This window comes from Apodemus sylvaticus, chromosome 15 (genome assembly GCF_947179515.1).
Source record: "Apodemus sylvaticus chromosome 15, mApoSyl1.1, whole genome shotgun sequence".
In the NCBI taxonomy this organism is placed as follows: Eukaryota; Metazoa; Chordata; class Mammalia; order Rodentia; family Muridae; genus Apodemus; species Apodemus sylvaticus.
Window position 1 is genome coordinate 76,821,529 of NC_067486.1, and position 17,720 is coordinate 76,839,248.

Consider the following 17,720-nt stretch of genomic DNA (forward strand, 5'->3'; position numbering starts at 1 on the left):
TGCTGTCTTGGAGCGCCTCGGCCGCCTCGGGGAGGCTGTGCCGCCCTGCCCGGTGTTGTTTCGGTGTTTGGAGCCGCTGGGGCGCGGGGCGGCGGGCGCTGGGCTGCGCGGCGCGGCCTGGGAGGGCGGACCGCGGCGGCCCCGCCGGCTTCGCGCGGCTTGGCTTGCTTTCTCTGCTCGCTTGCAAACTGCCTTCCCCGCCGCTGCCTCCCTCCCCGCTCAGTTCTCCCGGTGCCCGCGTTGGCGGCCGTCCACCGGCCCCGGCCCCGCACAGTCCCTGCCTTGCACCCGAGCCGGGAGTCAGCGGGGGGAATGCAAGCCAACTCCTCGGCTGGTTGTGTTATTTTCCCTTTTCTTTTTGGTCATAAAGCCAGATGAAGTATCGTGTCTGCAGTTTCCTTTGAGAGCCGTGATCTTCCCAAGGAGAGACCGTGTTTTGGGGAGGCTTCGCTTGCACGGGGGGCGGGGACGTTGAATACTTTGAAAATTATTCTTTCTTGGTTGGAGTCGAGGCAGTCGGGAACCCGGGTGCGCTCGGTCTGCCCAGCCCGAGGAAGGAGGCTTGAAGGCGGGACAGGGATTTTGGGGGTGGGCGGGAGAGGGGTGCGCGGTTTTTTTGCACCTGCGGCGCTTTCAGCGTGCAGGACCCGGGGGGTCTTGGCCAGCCCGCCCAGAGCTCCGCGGAGGTGGCGGGATTTCTGGCGGCCGCGGTGTTTGTATTTTGGGTACTGCGTGACTGTGTTGGCTCTCAGCGGTAGTTCCCTCCCTTTCCTAAATTTAATTTCATTTCTCCCCTTTGGTGCAAGCTGTGTAAAAATAAATAAATAAATAAGGCAGCTATGGCCCTGGGTATAGCGGACGCCACGCTTCAGATTCCCAAGGTCCTTATTTTGGGCGAAGGAAGAAAAACAGAGCTCCAGCCTGCGTTCCTGATTTGCAAGATCAGGGAGGGAAGAAGGGGTACTTTGTGATTCTGGCTGGGGGGCCCCGGACGGGAGGAGCGGGTGCGATAGGGAGATCTTTGTGAGTGATTTTGCAAAAACAGATTGCGAGGCTGGTTGGATTTGCAACCTGTGGCTCTCCTCGAGGGAGTAGGAATAGGGAAGGCGGCGGCGGCGGCCCGGGGAGAGAGAGGGTTGGGAGTTGGAGCCTAGAAAATGGGCTACCTAGGGGGCAGCGGGAGCTAGAGGCCACCCCTGCCGGAAACGGTGAACGTTAAATGTCTTGAGAACTGCGGGTTGCGTTGCCTGTATAATACCGTGTTATTGGAACCCTGGCGAGAAATGGAGCGAGTGTTGCAAAATGAGTTTTAAAAGTCCCCCATGAAAAGCAACAGCACCAAACAATATTTTTTTTAAAAAAGAGTAAAATAAATAACCTCTGTGTTGTGCTCCCTCCCATAGAGATTTAGTTTTTGTGCTAGGGGTAGTGAGAAATGACCTAAACCCTGCGCTGGAACTCCAAAGCGATTACAGGGTCCTTGGCTGCAGTAGAGACAAGCATCGCACCTCCCCCCATCCCCAAGAAGTGATTTTATCTTTGTCTTTTTTTCTTCTTCAAACATTGTACAGTTCTCAGAGGTATATTACTCATATATTACTATGTGTATATTACTAGCCACAAAAAAAAGAGCGAGGAATTGAAGAGGGAAGGCAAGAAAGAGAGAGGGATCCTCTCGGAAAAGACTGTTTAGAAATACAGTTTGTGGCTCTGAGCTATGCCGCTGGCTTCCTCGGCAGTTTGCTGGTTTCCCTTTTTCTTTGCGAGGGGTGTGTGTGTGTGTGTGTGTGTGTGAGTGTGTGTGTGTGTGTGTGTAACAAACAACTTTAAAATAGGGGAGGAGGCAGCGTGATCTATCCAGAGACAGGTATTTATCTATTTTGCTCACCATTTACTACCAAGAGCCTTTGGTAGGCACTTGAGCAAAACCTTATACGTCAAGTTGAAGTTCACCTGGCCCTAGTCCACATGCTATTCCTGGAGGTAGCAAGCATGAGCTCAAAGGAGTTGGGTGAAATCATATGCTTTTTTATATACATATTTTAATAAAAGAAGGAAAAATATTTGCCCCCCGGGGAAGAGGGAATGGAGAGAAAACACCAGGAGATGGACATTTCTCCTGCTGAAATGACTGCAGTTGAGTCCTGAGGCCAAAATAGAAAGTTGTAGATGGACACATCCCCCACCCCAACCCCCAGTTTATAAATAGAAGTTTCCAGTATTCTATGTGGAAGAATTTCTTTTCTAATAGTTCCAGGCGTTGGGTGATTTTAAGGATCTGTTGGTAGTGACAGTAAGTAAGACTAGGTGCTGTTCAAGGCGACCAAGTGACTTGAGCAGAGACAACCAGGAAATGGGTTTTCACAAACCCATTCTTCCTCGCCTCAGTTTTGAAGGGTTTACCGAAGTGTTTTCTTGAAAAGACTAATTTATTCTGGCCTTAGTGGTCAGGAATGGCATCCTAAATTTCTAAGTTGTCTTTTGCTGAGCCCCGAGGAGGAGTTCCAGTTATGGGCTGTGTAAATGCCACGACTAGATGTCAAAATCTTTCCTTCCCTCTGTCCCCTGCTGGGGATATCCCCCTCGGTTGTGAAAAAAATAAAAATAAAAAACAACCAAAACTTAAGTTTCAGGGGAGGTAGTGCAGCAGCGCCCCCCTTTGGTGAGTAAAACTATGGTAAAGTCAAATATTTAAAAAAAAAATACTTGTGAAATGAGCGTAATGTGTTTCCCCGCTACCCCGAGAGATTAAAAAAAAAGAGAGAGACAGATGAAACTTTTAAAATCAATACTTTTCAGCTAATCTCTCAAATAAGATAGACATACGTTGTTTTCCAAACTAGAATGGTGTCCTAACAGGCGATTTCCTTCCCTTTAATTCAAGGGACACACTTTCTAGAAGTGGAGATGAGGTGGGATAGAATTGGCTCTTAGCGACTCCTCTGGATTGATGTAGCTGTTTTCCTCTCAGACATTGACCGTCGATTTGACGGTCCGACTCTGAGCTAAAGAGGATTTTTTTTTTTTTTGGTGTGTAAACCCGTAGAACTGAAAGTGTTGCAGTTTCCCCGGGGGCCGTGGTGACTTGTGTCAGAGTGATGGAGGAGAGGTTTGTGGACCGCAGGGCGCAGCGGCAAGCGGTAGGCTTGTGAGAGACAAAGTAACGTGGCGCGTGTCGGCTTCCTACACTGCGCAACAAGTGGGACCGCAGCAGCGACGCGCGACTCTGCACGCTGGCTCTGCTGGTTAGCTTCTTTTTGCTTCTCCGAACCCTTCCTGCTTCCCAGTTACGGACCAGTAGCACCTCCAAAGACCATCCTGTGCTCGGTTCCGCACCCGCTTTTCTCAGTGGGTGAGGGACTTACCTCTGGTCCTCACTTCCAATGTGGGTATGAACCATGGGGTTATTCCCGACTTTTGCGTCCTTCCTCCCTCCCTCCCTCTGTCTTTCTCTTTGGCACGAGTCTCTCTTAATACTTTCAGGTGTGGTTCTTTTTGAAAGCAAGTGTAGCCAGCTTTGAGGAGAGGACGGAGGGAACAGATAGACACACAATGCACTTAAAGCAGTTCCCGAAACCGTACGGTGTTAGCTAGAGGCATGAGTATCGGAAGAACGGAATTACATCTGCTCAACTAAATGTTTTCCGACTTCAGTTTTGGAAGCAACTCCCCCCACCCTCAAGAGAGACAAAACCCGCGCTGGTCGGGGCGAGGGGTGGGGGTGGGGGGGCGTACAGTGTAGAAGGCTCTGGTAACAGGGTGATTCTTGAACGGACTGAGTCCGCCACCTAGTGGTAGGTCACGCTCCAGAGCTGCGACTCTGGATCCTGATCAGAAGCTGTGGCTGAGAAGGACATTCTCCAATGAAGACAGCATCCAATGAAGACTTGCAAAGTTTTGACGAGACAGATGAAAATTATATGCTCACGCCGTCCACATCCACAGTTGCTCAGCCATCAATATCTAACTCAACTGAGAAACGATACTTTTCTGAAAGGACAGGTGTGGCCTCTCCACAGAGAAAGTTGGTAGCAGAAGGATTGCGCCCAAACTCTCAGGAACTGTAAGATTGTAACTTCATTGCAATTGTGGGATCAGGCCTAACAGTAAGTTTCTGAATTCCAAAGAATTCATCAAGGGAGTTCGTTCATCTAAGAGGAAGGCCGAGAGCAGTTTAACTTTAGGTCACTGGAATGTCCAGTGCACATTGGGAACGTTCCCTCCCAGCCTTAGCTGAAAGTTTTTGAAAATAGACATGGACAAGTTACAGAGGTGTGAAGGGGTGGGGACATCTCAAAGCTGTGTCGCATGCTTGTTCTGAGAGTTTAGTGGCCAGAAACTACTTGGTCTGGTTGAGATTGTGTACCGGCTTTTTGTAAGCTTGAACCCCGGGCTCTTTTACCCAGTTTATCCTTTTACTTAGTGGCCTGTTGAGAAATCAGGGGTGCGTGCGCGCGTGCGCGTGTCTGTAGGGGTCGTAAATAAACAGAGCTTTATTCTTTGAGAAGTTGCACCCCATCTCCTCTGTAGTTTTCTTTCTCAAAGCTCTTAACGGAGATGGCCCGCTTGCACCGACTGGCGGCCTCTAGTGGCGTCCTCACTGCAGAGACACAGCTGTCCCCCACCCCCACCCCCACCCCCACCCCCACCCCTAACCCCCTGCCGGGGCCGGGAGGAATCCAGTTCACCCTCTGTCACTGCGGGAGTTGTCCCAGGCCGCCGCGGAGAAATGCGCCTCTGTTCGGGTTGGAAACGAATCTGGGGACGTGTCTGAAGCGCGGTCAAGTTTGACTCATCGCTTTCCAAGGACAGTTAGTGCCTTCCATCTTCATTAACGTGAATAAAGACCTTGGCTGACTTCTGTCTAGATCGAATTTTAAAAGGCATTGTTTGCTTGGGGAGATCATGCCTCTCTTTCCTAACCCCACAGTACCCCGCCCACTCCATAGCCGATCCCAGTCCAGTCAAGATGAGGGAAGAGATTCTTCTGAAGGACATGGTTTGCTGGCATTGTCGGCAGGCCTTCTGGAGGCTGTCTTGACCGGGCTCACGGGGAGCGTCCCTTCAGTTCTTCAGCTCTTGATGATAAAACACATCCCTTTATTTTATTGCATTTCCTCGAAGCTTGCAGGCTAGCAAGAGCTCTGAGGTAGGACATGTAACAGAAAAGAAAGTCAGGACACAGAGTCCTCTGGTTAGCTCATGCAGCTGCGGAGTCCATCTTACTATCTCTTTTTATCTTTCTCTATTCTCTTTTTATCTTTAGTGTCATCCCCGCCCAGAGGCAAGAGCACCAATATTATCCTTCCCTACCTCCAGAACAGAAGCAACACTTTGACTCTCCCCATTATCCCCAGAACAGGGTGGCTAGACCCGAGCACCCTGAGCGCTCCAGCTGGAGCCCAGAGGCGTGTTTCGACGCGTCATCCCTTCTCCCTCCCCGCCTTCAAACTCCTTGGACAGTGATGTACATTTTAAGAATCCTCTTTAGATTTTTCGGAGAGCTATTGGAGTTATTAGATTACCAATAATCCAACAACCATCCTGGATAGAGAGAAGTGGAAAAGCGTTCTCCAAATCCAGACCCTGGCCAAACTAGGTCAATGGGAAGGAGAGGCGGGGCGAGCAGCAGGCTATGGTTTCAAGCCTTGATGGAGAGCTCCCTCTAGCGTTAGACAGAGGTATCGTTATGGTTGCGCTAAGTGCGAATTACTTACTAGGATATTCATTCCTGTCCCATATAAAATTCCCTTTGCCACCGTTAATTCATACAGAGGGAAAAAGAAACCACAAAACAGGGAACCAGAGAGACCCTATCTCTGGGGCACGAGCCTGATCCTGCCTCTGTCACTGAAAGGATGTGCAGTGTAAGGATGCTACCCGTTACTTTTAGGACAGAACTGAGGCTGTGCAGACCTCCCCAAAGGCAAAAGGCTACTGAGAGCATTTGGGGGGTGGCCACAGGGACTTCATTTCTGGGAAGGCGAAGCAACCCTGCCGTGTGACAGAGCTTGTTATCCACAGTCTCAGGAAAAACTTGTCTCCACAGTTTCAGGAAAATAAGACACTGAATTCCGGAGCCCTTCTGGCTTCAGCTTGGTAGCTTTAACTCTAAAGAAGGTTGGGCGGAAGCCTCCCCTTTCTTGCCAACGTAGGCGGAAGGGGCTTTCAATTTACTTTTCTTCCAGGTTTAATCTGTTCCCCCCTCCTCGCTCCCTAATTCGGCCAGGTTTCTCCAAGGGAGGAGAGCCTTAGTCTTAATTGTTTTTTACCCTTCTAAAGCAGGGAAGGAGGTAGCAAGCGGGAAGAGAAAAAGAAAATCCAGGAAATAACCACAAGACCCTAAGACAAACAACAACAACAAAAGCAAATGAACCCTTAGCGCACTCAGTTGCAACACTAGGGTAAAATAGAAATCCTGAAGCGAGCCTCGGGCTGTCCTCAGACTCTGGGGCTCTGCGCGCTCTGCGGCTTTTAGCTTGCTGGGGGGCAGAGATAGGGAGCCAGTAGACTCGGGTCTGGAACCCGGAACCGGTGGAGACGGTGGATTTAGGGGAAACGGGTGCTCTGTCCCCGGCCGGCCAGCGCTATGCAGTCAGTGATCCCGGGCTGGACTGTCAGGCCGCGGCTTCCTGGAAAGTTACTTCTCGTTGGAGACCGCGCTGGGCAGGAGTGTTCTGTGAAATCCTTAGAGCTGAGATCGACTACGTTCCGGGAATGAGAGGGCTGAGCCAGTCCCCTCGCGGCCCCCTGCTTTGACAGAGTAACAGGAAAAAAAAAAAAAAAAAAAAAAAAAGACACAATGCTACCGAGGTGCACGAAAACATTTATTTGAATGTAACCAAATTAGCTGTTACAGTCCTACCACTCGGCCCTGCCGAACCTTCCCCGGCGGAACCTTCCCCGGCTTCGAAGTGGATGGGCAGCAGTGCCAGCCGATCGCCAGGGGGTGGGCGGTCCTAGGAAGACAGGTACAGCTAGGTGCGGTGAGCAAGCCTGTTCAAGCTTGCCAGGCGGCAGGGCTGGGGTTTGTGCGGGTGTGTTTGAAGAGGCAAGTCCGACTGAGTGCCACCCCTCCTCCCCACAGGGAAAGGATGGAGTCTTTCACATCGGGTTCTTGTGCTCTCTTCCCCTCAACTCTCAGGTTCTCTCTCCTCTCTTTCTGTCTGTCTTCCCTCTGACGGGAAGCTCCTGTGAAGCTGCCTCGTTCAAAGCACTCTAGGAAAGTGCCCCAGGGAGGGAAGCTGCATGGGTGGGTTAGTTTAATTTTTTAGGTGGGGATTATTGAGGCTCGACCCGGTTCAGCTGTCCTTGCCTGCTCGACTCTCTTTGGGGGTTGTTTGCATAGAACTTTGTTGGAGAATGGTTTTGAGATCTTGGGCAAGGACTTATTCTGGAAGCCTCAGTTTCCTTTATAGTGAATCCTGGCTGTCATAAAGATGTGGTCTAATGAGGAGTGGGAGAGGGATGAGTCATTTGCCCAACAAGCAAGCTGGATGCTGATTAGCTTTCATATCTGCAGTGTCTGGAGGGAGGTGGCATTCAGCTCCAACATTAGCCCCCACCCCAGGGAGTTGTGGAACCTGCTGAGACCAGTTGGCTGACAGAGAAGTGAGTCTTTTGAGAGGGGTGATTCCATAGAACACAGCCTGCCCTTGTGTGTACATGTGCTTTGTTATGGGGACAGGCTTAAGGTAAAAAGCCCAAGGCCAGCCTGTCAGAGGACATAGAAGGGCTGCCTTTTGTTGTTGTTGTTGTTGTTGTTTGTTTGTTTGCCTCGTTCCTCATCTGGAATGAGTCATTACCACTTGTCCTGGTGAAACGCAAATCTGGGCTTCCTGCGGTTCCAGAAGGCTGTGACTGGAAATCCACAAGTGAGCTGGTGGTTGACGCTCAGCCCCGGCTTCCAGAAGGGCTTGTGGCTCTCTTCCACTGGGAAGCAGGAAGAAGTCAGTAAATACACTTCACGTGTCTTCAGCATTTATTCTCAAAAGAGACAGTCACTGGACTTGGGTGAGGACCAAGTGAAATCTTTTTACTTGCTCTGAGTTAGGGTGGGTTCAGGAAGAACTAGGTCCTTCTTGTCATTTTCTGTCCTCTCTCCTCCCCCATTTCCTATCCCAGACTCACTCACTTGCATGTGTGTATTAACCTTGAAGCCGAAGAGATTGAGTGACTGACACTTAGGACCACAGAGAAATATCTGAGTGTTTGGTTACAGACTCAAAGAAACCTCACATTTTAGAGTGTTCACTTGGTAAGACTCAGCAGCATGAAATGGGGCAAAGTTTGTGTGGGGGAAGGAGCTTAAAACTCAGATTCACCCACCTCAGGGTGTTGCCGTCCTGCGTGTTCTATGGCACGTATGCTTGACTTGGAAAGAGGACAGGAATCTGAGCCAGAAGACCTAGGGCCAGGCCATCAACTATCTGCGTGGCCCAACATGACCTCACCGGCCTTAGGCCTTTTTACCCGGAAAGTAGCTCCGAAGGGCTGTGCTATTTAAATGGGAGGACAGAGTTCCAATGTATTATTGCCCAGTTTTTGCAGCCCACATTCGATCATAAAGGAAAGTCTTGCACCTTTGCCTCTAATGGTTTTTGTTTTAGAGAAACCAATTTGGAGAGAGTACATTTTTCATTAAATCTCTTGAAGGCTCCCTGGCCACTTCTCAGTTAAACCACACAGTTAAATCTTTCACCAGCCGGGAGAAGCTCAAACTTGGAAGCTATGGTCGGCCCTCTGTCTAGTTTTAGACCTGGAAACGGAGGGAGGGGAAAACTTTGAAAAAGAGGGCAAAGATACCCAAGGAATGCATAAACATGGTGTCTCAGGTTTTATTCTTCTAGAGTTGGTATTCAGTCTGAAGCGTTCCAGAGAATCAGGAAATACTGCCTGGCTGTTTGTCCTGAACAAGTCATTTGAACCCTGAGTCTCAATTTCATCACCAGAGAAATAAGGATAAAGATATTGGCCCTATCAGCCTTGTGGAATCATTCTAAGACTTGAAAGATAATATTTTTAGCAAGGGTTTGAATAGCATCCAGTGTTTTTAGGTCCCTGAAGAATCATTATCATTAATATTGAAAGAACTACTTTTTTTTTCTTTCCCATAAACTCAAATGGCCTTTTGATGTATATTTTTTTTTACCCTAAGAAAGGAAATATATGTATACAGATATATGTAATTAATATATGCATTGATATTTCTAGCCCTAAGGATAAGGCATTGTTGCTAAATGGCTTTGAGTGCCGGTTGTTTCTGTAAGAACTGAGCTGGAATATGTTTGCTAGCTTGTGGGAAAACTGCACCAGCTGGCAGGCTGCAGCTATCAAAGCAAAGCTAGCTACGTGTGTCCTAAAATAAGACTGGAGTGGACAATCTCACACTCATTTAGTCAATCTCTGCTTGCTCTCTTCTTTGCAGTTTTAAAGCAAAATTTTGGACTGTGAAGCAAGGCATTGGGTGAGTAAATCAGAACAAATTATATGCTATAAAATTTTTAGTTGATTTTTTTTCTCTTGAATTTTGCCCGTGCGTGTGTGTGTGTGTGTGTGTGTGTGTGTGTATGTGCCTGTGTGTGTGCACGCGCGTGTGTGTGCGTGTGTGTACGTGCCTCTGTGTGTGTGTGTGTAAGTGTTTGTGTGTAAAATTTGCTCTCTTTGACTTGATGAACAAAGGATAATGAATTCTTTCCATACATATCTCAGGTTTCAACCCTCTGACCCTTCACTAACTGACTTTATACCGTTGTCTATATGGTATTATTCATTCCCCGTATTCATTCTCAGTTCAGGCTAACCTGGTTGCCTGTGTTGTCAGGATTATGTGAGTGCTAAATACTCAAACTGTTGAACGGAACAACTCACAATCTCGGAGCTGAATAGTGAGATGACATACCGAGAAAGATAGCTGCACTTAAAAAAAAAAGAACGTATTATGGTGTAGGCACATATTTCTAATTTTAAAAACCACATAGGTATTGCTGTTCCTATTTTGGAAAATGAAAGCTGAGAAAAAGTAACAGCACACACTGGTAAGAGAGCTGGTGAAAGGCAAAGCAACCTGGGTAATTCTCCAAGAGTGGTTTTCTCCATTGCAACACAGTCACTGCCTCTCAATGCTTGGCAGAGTGTTTAGTATGCGGAAAAGCACTCCACAGGCAGCCCTTCCCTTCCCCTTTCCCCCAGAGAGCTTTCTACACTAGCGTTCATTCTCCCCATTTGACAGCTATGAAAAGGAATGTCCAGAAATGGGGCTATGAATTGTCCACTCTATACCTGCGTTGCATGCGATAGATAGCTTCTCAGGCTAAGTCATCTGCTTGGTACTCCTGTAAGCAGGCACTAGGTTCTCAAGGAGTAACAGGAGTTTTAACTTCTGTTCAGGCAAACACAACATGGCCTCACCGGCTGACAGCTGTATCCAGTTCACCCGCCATGCTAGTGATGTTCTTCTCAACCTCAATCGCCTCCGGAGTCGGGACATCTTGACCGATGTTGTCATCGTGGTGAGCCGTGAGCAGTTTAGAGCCCATAAGACAGTGCTCATGGCCTGCAGGTGAGTGGTCTGGGCGTGAAGGGGGACTGCAGAAATGGGGATGCTCGGATCGTAGCCAGTGAGATGAATAATGGTGGCTGTTCTCATGTCTGAGATGACATTTCCTTAGTCTCCAGATCTCAGCAAATGGCCTGGCATTGCGGATTCTCAAAAACAATTGAATGAACACACCTTTGGAAAAGCGTTGCTGTTCCGAAGGAATAGTGAGTGAAGAAATCATATACTATCAAAGCCAAGGTGCATTTGAGGCCACATGGGAGAGTATCTTCACTTAAACAGCATGAGGATGAGACAAAAGTTTCTAAATGGGTTAACCAAGCTTGAAAGCTTTTGGCCTTTTATGCCATGACTGTACTTTATTTTTTAAAAAATTGCTTTTTGGTTTTTCAAGACCTGATTTCTCTGTGTGTAGCCCTGACTTTCCTGGAACTTGATCCATAGACCAGTCAGGCCTTGAACTCACAGAGATCCACCTGCATCTGCCACCCAAGTACTGGGAATTAGTGTTTGCTGCCACTGTCCTAAAACGTTTTTTTTTTTTTTTTTTTTTTTTTTTGTTTTTTTTTTTTTGAGACAGGTAGATTAAGCTAGCCTTGGATATAATACTTAGCTAAGGCTGGCCTTGAAATTCTGATCCTCTCACCCCAAGTGCTAGGAGTATAGGTATAAATTACCATGCCCAGATTATTATACTTAATTTATACTATAATTATATTTCCATGGTTTAAGCATAGAGTATGCCAGCTAATTCTTCAAATTTTCCTGAATTTCATGATTTCTGTGCCACAGCATATTAAGTCATTTCCAAGGTCTTCCTACTAGTTGTGGGTGACACTATGTCTCCATTTTGTAGATAATGAAAGCAAGGCACATGTCTGTGCTCTGTATTGCAACTAGAGAACTTCACCAATGTCTAATAATAGCATTTAAAAAAAAATAATGTGAAGGGTTGGTGAGATGGTTCAGTGGGTAAAGACGCATGCCCCCAAACCTGATGACGCAAGTTCACGTTCAGGACCCGCATGGAGGATGGAGAGGAGTGACTGTCACAAGTTGTCCTGTGACCTCCACTATCATGACATAGCAAATTTATACACACACACACACACACACACACACAGACACACACACACACACACACACACAGAGAGACAGACAGACAGACAGACAGAGGAGAAAGAGACAGAGACACAGAGAGATACAGAGACACAGAGACAGAGACACAGAGACAGACAGCTAGTGTAAAGATCATATGTAAAACAGGAACTTATGGAGATATAAAGTGATAGCTAGTGTTCAGTATTTACCGAGGCCTGCCTCAGTGCACACCCCTTACATAGTTTTTTTTTTTTTTGTTCTCACCACAACCCTATTAAGCACATATAAAAATATCCCTTTACTTAGCAGATAAGGAAACCAAGGCATAGAGGAGGTAAGGCTGTTGGCCACAGTTGAAGAGCTGCTTCCTGCGGAAGGCCTTGGCTCACTTCTGACAACCCACCCAGAAGGAGATTTGTGATGACAGTCATTTTAATATTAACTGACTAGACAACATGACCTGGAGGCATGGGTTGGGATTAGACTTGAATCTTCTAGGAATAATTGACTTTCTGGTAATCGTTGGACTTCGAGCAAGGCTGTGGAGTATAAATATGCATGTGTCACCATTGTCCATTCCCCAATGTGCTCCTCACGCAGGAGACTTCTATAACTAAGGCTATTGTGATAAAACAAGGGAAAATCTATAGCACACACATGACGTAGAAGCAGATGAATGCTAAGTTAGACAAGAGAAAAACACCACCGTGGGCCCAAGACTCTGCTAGCTCAGTTTCTCCAAGTGTAGAGGGAGAAGGTGATAGCTCTCTGTCTCACAGGTTTAGGGAGAATGCTGGTTAATGTAAACTTGCAAAATCCTTCAGGAACTGCTGGCATCTGCCAGACTTTCCACAGGTAGACGTAATTATTAAGTGCCACAGAGCTTTGGGATCTGGGCTCCGGAAAGAGAAGACACAGAGACACTTTGTGACCACCACACTGGCACCTCTGCTTGTTTTACAGTGGCCTGTTCTACAGCATCTTCACTGACCAGTTGAAATGCAACCTGAGTGTAATCAACCTGGATCCTGAGATCAGCCCTGAGGGGTTTTGCATCCTCTTGGACTTCATGTACACATCTAGACTCAACCTGAGGGAAGGCAATATCATGGCTGTGATGACCACAGCTATGTACCTGCAGATGGAACATGTCGTCGACACATGCAGGAAGTTCATCAAGGCCAGGTGAGGCCGCTACCTAGGCAGGAGCTGTGGATGCAGAAAGGATAGTTCCAGATCAGAAACCATGCATGCTGGGATACCCTCCGCGACATGCGACGCCCCCTTCTACTCTTTAGCCGTGTGCTCTAGGCGGACACCATTTCTTGTAACTGTCCAGATGTCCATCTTGTATAAGCTCCACCCCCACCCCACCCACACACCCCACCCTATTTCCTTTTAGTCCTTCTTCCCACTTGCCCTGCAAGGCCCAAACTGGAAGCCATTTCCATGGACCTTTTTCTGACATCCTCATTTTGTCTGTGTTTGGCAGGCACCATTTTGCTTTTCCTTCCGACCTTCCTTCTCCTGCTAACCTTCGTCTGTAGGTTAGTTCTCCTCTAGACGTCTGTGATAACTATTCCTATACGCGCCTTCTTTGTCTACCAAAGCAGAGGCTGTTTGAGTTTACAGCTGAGTTGGAGTTTATTATTCTATCAACACACTCATGTTTGGGAGGATACTTCATGGATAGAATGGAGTTGGCTGGGTCTAACCCTTACCCAAGGGGTAGGAGACATGGTCATTATCAGAAGATCCTGAGAGTCGGGGAAATGAAGAGTTGGTAAATGGAGCAGTTACTTGAGGCTTACCTTCCTCAGAATCATGTAACTCAGCAGCTTTAGGCTAGCTTCTTACCAGAAGGGATTTCCCATCTATTGACCGCTTCCAGGACCTAGGAACTCATATTCTCACAACCATACCATCTGCTCTGGGTAGCTGCAAAGTCTCTTTTTACAACCTCTTGAAGCCCGGCTCTGTAGATGCTCTCTTTCTGGTTCCAGCTCTGTTAGTGGGGAGTTTGTTGAGCTGCCCTACTTTTTTCACCCACACAAGTCTCTTTAAGTATTTGCAGCCAGTGGTTTTTGTCTCCAGTGGGTGATAATGGCGGCGGCCTCATCATCCGCATCCTTTGGGAGTCCTTTACACAGGCCAGGCCTTGCGCTCTGAACGGTGAAGCAACTTGCTGCAGGTCAGAGCTGGGTTTTGCAAACCAGGTCAGGCTGCTCCATCACCAGGGCTTTGTGCTGGTCACTGCCTGTTCTTCATCAACCTCCCTGTAAACCTGCTCAACATACAGGGCAGGTCTTTTGGTTGATACACACTGACTGTAGAGTGCCACCACTCTGTGCATTCTTCCCTCCTAGCTTCTATGAGTATGAAATGTCCTGCTTTTCCTTGCAGGAGTATTGCACGTGTGAAATGAGATAAAGGCTTTCAAAGTTTTACATAACCCATATAATTTTTACATAACCCATATGATTCTATATAATCAGAAGACTTACAGTTTCTAAGACATGCATACATATGCACCTCACATTTACAAGACCATGCCCAATCAAATACAGGCTATATGAGTAACTCTTCTTCCTCAGTTTCCCTCACCGTACCTCAGATAGCTAGACTTCTGGGTATAATGCCCTATAATTCTGTTTTCCTACTCTAGAGTCACATCTCCCATGTCTAGCTGACTCAAGCACAGATGCAGTTATATAACAGTGTCACTGGAAGGTCATCTGTTTAACAGTTCTAATTTTGGGTCTTTTTCTTAATCCCCCACAGTGAAGCAGAAATGGCCCCTGCACTTAAACCTCCCCGTGAAGAGTTCCTGAACAGCCGGATGCTCATGCCCTCTGACATCATGGCCTATCGAGGTCGTGAGGTTGTGGAGAACAGTATGCCACTAAGAAATACTCCTGGGTGTGAGAGCAGAGCTTTTGCCCCTCCCCTGTACAGTGGCCTGTCAACACCACCAGCCTCTTACCCTATGTACAGCCATCTCCCCCTCAGCAGCTTCCTCTTCTCTGATGAGGAACTCCGAGATGCCCCCCGAATGCCTGTCGCCAACCCTTTTCCCAAGGAGCGCGCCCTTCCCTGCGACAGTGCCAGGCCCATCCCTAATGACTACAGCCGGCCAGCCATGGAGGTGTCCCCCAGCCTGTGCCACAGCAACATCTACTCGCCCAAGGAGGCGGTCCCAGAGGAGGCTCGGAGTGACATACACTACAGTGTGGCTGAGGGCCCCAAGCCTGCTGCCCCTTCTGTTCGGAATGTCCCATACTTCCCCTGCGACAAAGCCAGCAAAGAAGAAGAGAGACCCTCTTCAGAGGATGAGATCGCCCTGCATTTCGAGTCCCCCAATGCACCCTTGAACCGGAAGGGCCTGGTTAGTCCCCAGAGTCCCCAGAAATCCGACTGCCAGCCCAACTCACCCACAGAGTCCTGCAGCAGCAAGAACGCCTGCATTCTTCAGGCCTCTGGCTCCTCTCCAGCCAAGAGCCCCACTGACCCGAAAGCCTGCAACTGGAAGAAATACAAGTTCATCGTTCTCAACAGCCTCAATCAGAACGCCAAACCTGAGGGCTCTGAGCAGGCAGAGCTGGGCCGCCTCTCCCCTCGAGCCTACCCTGCACCTCCGGCCTGCCAGCCACCTATGGAGCCTACGAACCTTGATCTCCAGTCCCCAACCAAGCTCAGTGCCAGCGGGGAGGACTCTACCATCCCCCAAGCCAGCCGGCTCAATAATATCGTGAACAGGTGATTTCAGAGGCCCTGTGGGTCTAAGGTCAGGGGCTACCCGAGCACAGTTCCGAGGCCTCAAAGCTTGGATTGATACAGAGTACAGGGTCGTTCTGTTTTTCTGTCTGAAATGCTGAGGGGCATTAGTACCAGAGCGAGTTACCCTGAGTCAGGACTGACCATACTACACTGAAGTTGTATTTTGTTTCATTTTCTTTCGTTTCTTTTGGTTTGGTTTGGTTTTGTTCTTTCGTTTCGTTTTGTTTTATTTTCCTTAGCAGGAGAAAGCATTCCACAAATCCCAAAGGCACTTCCTGTGGCCTTGATGGAGCAGGGAACCCCTCTTTTAGACTGAGAAAGGCTGTGGGCTTCAGGCCCCGAGGAGAAGCAGCTGGGCCAGGGGCACTTATTGACCAGTAGAAGAGGTCTCTGAGTCTGGGCTTGCCAGAGAGACACACAGAGAGGTTCACACTGACACCATGAGGAACACTCTTCCCAGATGAGTGCTGAGATTTCTGTTTTCTGTCCACAGGTCCCTGGCAGGCTCTCCCCGAAGCAGCAGTGAGAGTCACTCGCCACTCTTCATGCACCCCCCAAAGTGCACGTCCTGTGGCTCTCAGTCCCCACAGCATACAGAGATGTGCCTCCACACTGCTGGGCCCACGTTCCCTGAGGAGATGGGAGAGACCCAGTCAGAGTATTCGGATTCTAGCTGTGGTGAGTCTCCCTGCCCTCCCCCCCTCTCTGCCCGTAAGAGAGGCCCCTCTTTTCCCTGGCATTTGTGTGCGACTGTCTCTGGGACATGACCCAGATTAGAAGGCCTCTGGCACATAGCATCACCAGCAATAGTTATCCTCTCTGTCTCCCAGGAACTGGGCTGATTCACGCAAGCCAGAGGATTTAGGTGTTGAACTGGGATAACTGCACTCTAGCATAGGTAGCTTGTGGGGCGGCTGGGACTCCTCAGAGCTTTCTCAGCCTGTCAGTGTCCAGACTACTGTACCAAGCTGGGTGCATGATAGCATTTCCCGGTAGGTTGTCAATTCTCTGTGGAGAAACCACTGGCCTTAGTCACCCATGCATCTTGCACGGGCCTCAGTTGGTCCCTAGATTGGCAGAGGTACTTAGAAAATGTTTGCCGAATTAAGTTCATTGAATTAAATCATTAGATTAGCGTTTCCACATAGTCAGTATTGGCTCCCTCAGTTTTTAACCTGGTAAAAAGCCTTACTCTGTACACAGCTCTCGTTACCACCTTTTCTGACCCAGGAAATATATAATCAGGGTTAAGTTACACTGATATACTATTCCCAAAAGATTATGACAGCATGAAGACGCAAGCGCCTTATAGTGAGCCATTTGGCACAGGGTCACAAGTCAGGGAGCATAGGGACTGTGCCTGCCAGTCCCCAGATGATTTTCTTATTCTGCATTCCAGTTCCTGTCGCTGGGCCTCTGTTTCCCTTTCTGCCACCTTTAGTGTCCTAGGGTTACAGATGGGCTTTGGAGACATGAAAAACAGATACACACACAGATGACCGCGTCTTCATCATCAGTCCCTCCAGGGTGGACTTACAGGATAAATGGACTAGATCTGTGTCTCACAGCCTCGTAATTTTGTCATCCTTTTCCTTTTCCATTGTATAATGTGTTCCTGAGAGTAGGCGGGACTTCTTAGCTTTGCTTTGGAGACAGAGACACAGAGAGGCTTAGGGGGGTGAAGTGTCTTGCCCCAGGGCTGCTGTGTATGGATAGAAGTTGAACTATGGACCATATGCAAGGTGTCTCAGAGCTCCCAGAAGAGAAAAGCTAAGGCTTCCCCAAAGCAGTATTGCGCTAAGGAGAGTCTCTGGCGTAGGATGTGTTGACCTTAAGATTCAGTCTGTCTCCTGTCTTGCTCTTCTCTGACTGAGGCTCTAAATGCTAGGAAAAATAAAAGTCCCCACTGGGCCTATGGGTTCCTGTAAACATTGCGGAGCCCAGGGTCCAGTGAAACATGGCAGAGTTCCAGAGGAGGGAGGCTTTCGAGCTCTGCCCTGCCTCCTCATGCTAACACGGCATCCCTCCATGTCCTGCAGAGAACGGGGCCTTCTTCTGCAACGAATGTGACTGCCGTTTTTCTGAGGAGGCCTCCCTCAAGAGGCACACGCTGCAGACGCACAGCGACAAGCCATACAAGTGTGACCGCTGCCAGGCCTCCTTCCGCTACAAAGGCAACCTCGCTAGCCACAAGACCGTCCACACAGGTATGGCCGTGCCCCATGCTGAGTGCTCCATTATCTGTCATACATGACCTTAGGACAAACCTGGGGACTTGGTTGGA

General features: G+C 48.6%; 1 protein-coding gene across 3 annotated transcripts in view; it reads left to right on the forward strand.

Moving 5' to 3' along the window:
* The window catches only part of Bcl6 (BCL6 transcription repressor), a 48,300-nt gene that overhangs the window by 26,194 nt on the left and 4,386 nt on the right, over positions 1 to 17,720 (forward strand). For 2 of the 3 annotated variants that reach the window (XM_052158028.1, XM_052158026.1), the window contains exons 2-7: positions 9,428 to 9,466; positions 10,390 to 10,561; positions 12,623 to 12,844; positions 14,441 to 15,415; positions 15,930 to 16,114; positions 17,476 to 17,643. In XM_052158028.1, coding sequence (XP_052013988.1) covers positions 10,401 to 10,561; positions 12,623 to 12,844; positions 14,441 to 15,415; positions 15,930 to 16,114; positions 17,476 to 17,643 — 1,711 coding nt within the window. In that variant the 5' untranslated portion in view covers positions 9,428 to 9,466; positions 10,390 to 10,400. Of the gene's footprint in view, positions 1 to 7,000; positions 8,014 to 9,427; positions 9,467 to 10,389; positions 10,562 to 12,622; positions 12,845 to 14,440; positions 15,416 to 15,929; positions 16,115 to 17,475; positions 17,644 to 17,720 lie in introns of those variants that run through there. The other variant, XM_052158027.1, reaches the window with a different exon arrangement.